The 7,355-nt window shown below is 43.4% G+C and overlaps 1 protein-coding gene across 4 annotated transcripts; it reads right to left on the reverse strand.

The window, feature by feature from the left end:
- Positions 1 to 185: 185 nt before the first annotated feature.
- LOC117487093 lies at positions 186 to 4,359 on the reverse strand (the record flags this gene model as incomplete). Of its 4 annotated transcripts, XM_034135754.1 has the most annotated exon segments (6): positions 186 to 269; positions 751 to 935; positions 1,129 to 1,193; positions 3,398 to 3,444; positions 3,546 to 3,938; positions 4,256 to 4,359. In XM_034135754.1, coding segments are annotated over 3 exon segments (327 nt in total), but the record flags the coding sequence as incomplete, so codon positions are not given.
- Positions 4,360 to 7,355: the final 2,996 nt, after the last annotated feature.

Genomic DNA, 7,355 nt, shown 5'->3' on the forward strand with positions numbered 1-7,355 from the left:
GTGGTGTGGTGTATGTGTGGGTGTGTGTGATGTGTGTAGGTGTGTATGTGTGTGTGTGTGTGTATGTGTGTGTGTGTGTGTGGTATGTGTGTGTGTGTGTGTGTGTGTGTGTGTGTATGTGTGTGTGTGTGTGTGTGTGTGTGTATGTGTGTGTGTGTGTGTGTGTGTGTGTATGTGTGTCTCACCTGGTTTCTGCTGCTGTAGTGTTTGAGTGTTTCCTGCAGCAGTGATCTGGTATCATCTGCTTCCTGTAACCGACCAATCAGAGCCTGCAGGAAGAGATAAGATACAGCCTTACAAAAGATATACTGAAACCTAGACAGAACACAAAGGGTGTTTCTCAATCGCGAGTAAAGCTGCTTCAGAGCCACTATTTCAAGCATACTACGTCATCGAGTGTCGCCGAAGTACTGTTCCAATCTCCAGCATACTTGGAAATCTACCGAGCCCGGCGTACTCCGTTTGGAGAAATATCGAGGCTGCACATGAGTAGACTCCGCGGTCTTAAAATCCCCACAATGCTTTGCGCACGGACCAATTTCCCCAAATCTGTGGCGGAAGATATGACGCACACCTGCACACTTGCTCGCCTGTTCCACTCTTCGTTTTCCGAATGGCAGGAAGTATTCTTGCCTCGCTTCTGAAGCAAGATGCTCGGCAGACATGTGCTACCAAGCAAGCGTACTCGCGATTGAGAAACACCCAGAGTCACAGAAACATAAAGAAAGCCCTCCAGTGTTGACCTCTGACCTCCAGTGTGCTGCTGACTCTGGTCAGGTAGAGCGCCTCCTGCTGGAGGAAGTGTGTATAGCAGCGCTGAGTCAGATTCCCAGCCCGCAGCTCCTGGAAGAAGGAGGAGGATCGGAGGATTTCATCCGCCTGAAGCTCACTGAAGCCCCACACCACGTCCCAGAGACTCGCCCCGGGGACCAGGCCTGAAGAGAACACATATTAAGCAAAGGGACATTACCTAAAGGCAAGGCACGTTTATTCATACAGCAGCTTTCAACACGGAGCAGTTCAAAGGGCTTTACAGACGGCTAAGACTTTAAGAGCATTTAGAAAAACATTTAAAATACATGAATAAAAGTCACAGTGCAGTGAAGTAAAAGTAATAGTTGTTCTTACCTGAAGACGACAACAGCGAGACAGAAGCCAGGAGCAGACACACACACACACACTTCATCCTCTACCTGAAACACACACACACACACACACACACACACACACACACACACACACACACACACACACACACACAATAAATACATAAAAATACTAAGTTAAGTTAAAGTCACTAACGAGGGCAAATACACGGGGAAATCTTAACCTGAAATTAAATTAAAGCTGTTAGATAAATGTAAAACAAATAAGGCGTGTGGCGTAGTGGGTTGTGCGTTGGTGTTGGGATCAGGGGGGTCACAGGTTCAAACCCCACTGCAGTCAGCATGTCGTTGTTTCCCTGATTCACTTCACCCCAAATTGCTCCTGTGGTCAGGCCCGGACTGGCCATCGGGAGGACCGGGAGGTTTCCCGATGCTAAGTGGCCTGCTGGCCTGAGGATTTTTTTTTAATGTATGTATTGTGAACGCAACGCTGCGCAAATGTGGGTCTGCCTCACAGAGGGTGACTGGCTGTCAACATGATGTGGCCTGCCGACATGGCCACTTTCATACAGATCATACACTAAAGCCCTCGATTGGTCTCTGTGTGTCATTCAAGCTCGGGACGGTGTGTGTGTGTATGTGTGGCGCGAGCGAGCGAGAGAGAAAGCGCGCGTGTATTGTTGTTATTAGCATCTGGTGCTAGCTAGCTGCGCTAACGGATATAAGGAGCTGTTTCAACAACAAGGTGGAGGAGAGTCCTCTCTGCTGTCAGACTGAGAGACTGATAACGTCAGCTCAGTGAGGTAAAGGACTCTCTGAGTGTTTAGATAGTTAACTTAGTCTAAGTTATCTCTGTGGGTCTCAAACGGTTTGGTCACCATTTATGTAAACACATATTTCCATTTGAGGGGGGAGTGATTAGTAAAATATCCATGAATAATAATAAAAAAACGTTAACTAGGTGAAAAAAGGTAAGATACACTTTAAAAACTTGTTGAGAGCTAAAACTAGTCTTTGCTGCTGCCTCAAAGAGGAGCAGGGGGGAGAGGGGGGAGAGGAGGGAGAGGAGGGAGAGGAGGGAGAGGGGGGAGAGGGGGGAGAGGAGGGAGAGGAGGGAGAGGAGGGAGAGGAGGGAGAGGGGGGAGACAGGTGAGGCTGGTTCAGGAGCCCAGACACACTCACAACTATAAATGAACCAAAAACAAATAAATAAACAACTTTTCTATGTTTTTTCATATTGGATATGGTATGTTATTGGTTATGGCCATGTTCTTATGATTTTATGATTATTGAAATGTATACAGTAATGTTTCATCAGGGTGTTTCCATAGATCTAGACTCTTTATTTTCCCCTCAAAGTGCACCAGATTGATGCATTCAACTCCAACATAAAAAAAAAAAAAACCTTACCAGGAGCATGCCCCCGGACCCCAAGAGGATTTGAGGCTTAAAATATGTTCACATGGATAGGTTTCCAAATACATTGGCACATTTTTTTAAATAGTAACCCATGTCCATATGTTTATTTTGGGGTAGTAGATTTAAACTAGAGGGCTATCACTATGGGCAGCAAGGCTGTAAATATTCACAAATAAATCCAGCAAAATGGCACAAAGAACTGGTAGTGGCCAGGCTGGGTGTATAATTCCCGGCCTGACTTATTGTCCCAGTCCGGCCCTGCCTGTGGGATTGCCCACAGTATTGAGTATGTAAATCGCTTTGGATAAAAGTGACACGTAATGTAATGATTTAAAAGAAGTCGAGGTATATTGGTAATAACCGAGTGTCTTTGATATGAAAATCCCTCGGTCACTTCCTTATTTGCCTCCTCACCTCACCTCTGAATAATGATTGATGTAAATAAAGAATATGTAGTAAGTAGTGCAAAGTGTATTATTATCTAAGTTTGCACTGTACGATCTGTGGTGTAGTGGGCTGTCACTCACAAAAAGATATGTTAAAACAAAGAAAAAAAAGACTAAATTAAATGTATTTAGCTTAGGGTTATTTTAGGGTTAGGGTTAAACTCTTAGTATGAAAGTGTTGCTTTATCTTAATGACACAAAACTAATTCCATATGGCAGTGCATTGTGTATTATTATCTAAGTTTTCCGCTACTTTTATGGTTAATTTAAGATCTAAAATTCAGCAGTTTTCCGTGGATTATGCTACAAAGACAAAGGAAAAGTCTCTTCAACCAACATCACTGTCGTGTCAAACTGCGAACCCGTCGAGAAGCAGAAATAAACCAAAGTGGATCCAAATGAAAGATATCTGTAAGAGAAACTCACCTCTCTGCTGGTCTCCTGCCTTGCACTTTGTCCTCGGAAACTAAACTCTAATCATAAAATAAAACAAAGGATTATTTATTATCCGATGTTCAGGAGAGACGTTTAACTGCGTCAGGTTTTATTTGAACAGGTGATCCTTTCTCTTCACCTCTGTCGGGTGAAATGCAAATGATCGGAGACTCGATACAGAGGAGACATTTTCAAAAAGAGGATTTGAATACTTCCTCACAGCAGTTGCATGTAAGGATCACAACTCACAGTGTTTGCATGGATCAGGGAAACTAGAAGGACAGGTTTGACTGAGCGACGCCTGAGGCTGAGCCGATATAAAGGATTTTCATTTCAATAAATCTGCCTAAAATATTACTAGATGTTGGCATTGATTTCATTATTTTACAAATCACTGTATGTACTTTAGCTTATATAAACAATTCTATATTTCTTGATATGTTATTTATTTATAGAGCTGGTTGATGCAGGGAAAAGAAAGTTTGGGGCTCTCTGCTGGAACTGCTACCCCCGCGACCCGACCACGGATAAGCTGGAGAAGATGGATGGATGTTATTTATTTAAGACTTTGTAAATACATTGGGGATTTCTTACAATATTGTTGAGTAAATAAATAAATAAAGAAACATAAAATAATCCTACGAACCAACAACAACTATTAATAAAAATGACATTGATGTTGTTTTACTTAACAAATCAAATATAGTTAGGATCCCGTGTTATCGCGCAGAGCCTCTAAAGAACTGCTAAGAAATACATTAAAAAAACCACTTAAAATTCCCTTTTACCTAACTTTAAGTGTTAAAACCTATTATATATATTGAATTGACCCTCTTTCTGATCACCTACCTGAGTTAATTCAGACGTCTACTTGTTGGAAACTGTCCCGCTGCCAAAGCTGTGCATCACCTGTAACCTAAAGAGAGAGGAGACAACTGAGGAGGAAGTGGAAATGTCAAATATGTTTCAGGTTTGACGTGTAACGCCAACCTTTCCCAATCCAAAAGAGGTAGGTTTGCGCGCGGCAAATATGCACGCCCAAATGAGGTAATCAGAAGAAATGGAACCCCAGTATTTACATACCATGTATTTAACATATATTGCTTCATTTTATGCATTTTATGCATTTTTCAGAAAAAGTGGTAGTGTGGTAAACAGTGACATCAACGACATGTTAAAGATAAATATCCCAAAGTCTCCACATTTTATTATATTTTTGATATTAACGGGGAAACGCTGCAGGACTCAAATGCCTCGTCTCGGTTCCCCTAAACTGGAATCTGACCCAGTCCGGCCACATGAAATGTCAACGGGGGGGGACATCGGAAAACACATAAAAATACAGTACTATTAATTATTAGAAAACAGCTGTTTATTAGGCTGCATTTATGCAGTTCAAGGGATAATTCTCACCTAAAGAGGGAGGACACTCCTCAGATGTCTTAAATACATGGGACAGCGTAAAACAGTAAACACACAAACATACAGTAGGGGAGACCAGGGACAGTTGGAACACGGGTTGGTTGTAACACCTTCAATATCTCCAATCACAAACAAGCTAGAGTGATGACACTCACTCTGCACATGCGCAGTTAGATGGTGAGCTCGATGAGAAAAAACGGAGCCACGTTTGAATTTCTCGCGTAAGATATCGGCAAAAGTGTGTTTCTGAGGTAAAATATTAACTAAAATGATATGATGTATTTTTTGGATACTGTCTTGAGTTCAAATGTCTAGGAATCCAAACTAGTATTATTAGAATCACTGTTTTGTAAGCTACACATATAACTAACTAAATATGGGTCAAGCTAGCAATCAGGCAGGTTCACAGGGGGTGAAAGCAAGACTGGTGGTCCTGGGACGGTTGTAACGGGACGGTTGTAACATGGCACATTTACAATGATGGCTCATTTGCTTGAATTATCAATTGTTCATTCAAGCATACAGTTGTATTGTTGATTGGTGTGCATTGTCCCTGTAAAAATAAACAGAATAAAATACTGTACAGTAGGCCTAAAGTGTGTGTGTGTGTTTACAGTATGTCAAATGTCAGAAAGAGGAAGACAGACAGGGGAGTGCCACTTGCTCTGCTGCAGATGGGCTCAAATTAAGTTCAGGAGGGCAAATCATTCAGGGAAGTGGCAAAGTCCCTGGATATATGCCATGTCACCCTGTACCGGTTCCATACAAAGAGGCTGAGGTTGGAGAGTCAGACAAACCCAACAAGAAGCAGAAGATACAGGACTCATCTGATGAAGATGAGGCCCAATACTGCATTGTGTGCCTGGAGAGCTACTCCAGGTCCAAGGAGATCTGGCTGCAGTGTTGCTCCTGTAAAGCCTGGGCACACAAGGACTGCACAGATGGAAGTGCCTTTTACACCTGCCACAACTGTGAATCTGATTAATTCTGGTGTTCTGTTTTAAGTTCTGTTCAAGTTCTGTTAATTGTTCATTGTTTGTTGGAGGATGTGTGAAACCCCATTAAAATCTTGTTGCCTTAGAATTTGACTGCTTTCCCTATTTTTTGTCATGTAGTGTGAAAAAAGGTAACCGTTATTAACATGTTACAATCGTGCCTGGCATGTGCTACAACTGTCCCTGTACACAAGGACAGTTGTAACAGTTGAGTTTTTTTTTTTAAATACATTTTCCAACCTGTACTTATTTCATAAAAACATCTTAAATACATTGTTTCAGTAGCTGACATATTGATAATGTATAATATAGCAAAATGGCTATCCTATTGTAAATGGTTTTTTACTTATTGGGGAAAAACCCAAAAAGTGTTGCAACTATCCCTGGTCTCCCCTACTATTTGTTATTAGTTATTAGAAATCAGCTGTTTATTAGGCTGCATTTATGCAGTTCAAGGGATCATTCTCCCCCACCTCTTGCTCTTGCCCTGCTCTTGTATGTGCCAGTCAACTCTCTGTCCCTCATCATGAACGCAGGAGGCTGGCTGTATATCTGAACTCGCGCCCTCATCATTCTCTTCATCATCTTGCACTTGTTCTAAGCTGCTGATGATAGTGCTTGTGGCAGCACTGCTGCCAAAAAGGTCTGTCAAATTGCGACATTTATATGCTTCACCTGCGAGTGACTTCACCTTTTTTTCTCTTGCCTTCTCGGCCGCACCTTTTTCTTTTCGTTTTTCTTTGATTTTTATCCATGTTTTTTCATTCTCCCTGTCTGCCACGGCGTCTAATCCCTTCTCTTCGTGTGGCCGGTCTTTTTTCTTCTTCGTGTGTGATTATTTGACAGATAAGAACCACACAACTGCATTAGCGGTCGCTGTCGCCCTCTGTCGGCCGTCAGCGCAACTTAAATGATGACGTTAAACAATTTCTTTTTAAAGGGCCGGCCGGCCGTCAACGGCCCTTGACGACCGGCCGTTCTGTGGTTCTCCAGATTCTACAGATGGCCAGTCCGCCCCTGTTTGGGAGTGATTACCCATCAGCCCCGGGGGTAACGCTGCCCTTCCTCTGCACGTTGTTTCTCTTTCAGAAACACAGAGGACTGTTTGTATGATGGGATCACAGACATGCTGCAAACGGTGTCCGCCAAAAGTCGAGTCCAGTGTCTATGTAGTGTTGTAGTGCCGAGAGACGGGAGTCGGAGGCGGGGTATCAAAGGTACAAGTTAGACTTTTATTTAGCATCAGAACAACATGTAAACAGCTTCAAGCCCGGGAAGCGAAGACCGGCGTAAACAGGAAGTCCGGTTAACTAAGATGTCCGTGCGGAACAATACCCCAACCCATAGATCCGTGGGTGAATAATGTCAATCACCACACAAGCCCCCCCAGAATTCACCCATAGTCAAAATCCTCGCGCCTGGGAGGAAGTACCACCCGACCCCGGCGCGTAAGGACCACAGGGGCCGAGGAGGGCGGGGCCGCAGGCGAGGGCAGGGGCGCCAACGAGGGCGAGGGCATCCCCACAGGGGGC

The sequence above is a fragment of the Trematomus bernacchii genome, unplaced genomic scaffold, assembly GCF_902827165.1.
Source record: "Trematomus bernacchii unplaced genomic scaffold, fTreBer1.1, whole genome shotgun sequence".
In the NCBI taxonomy this organism is placed as follows: Eukaryota; Metazoa; Chordata; class Actinopteri; order Perciformes; family Nototheniidae; genus Trematomus; species Trematomus bernacchii.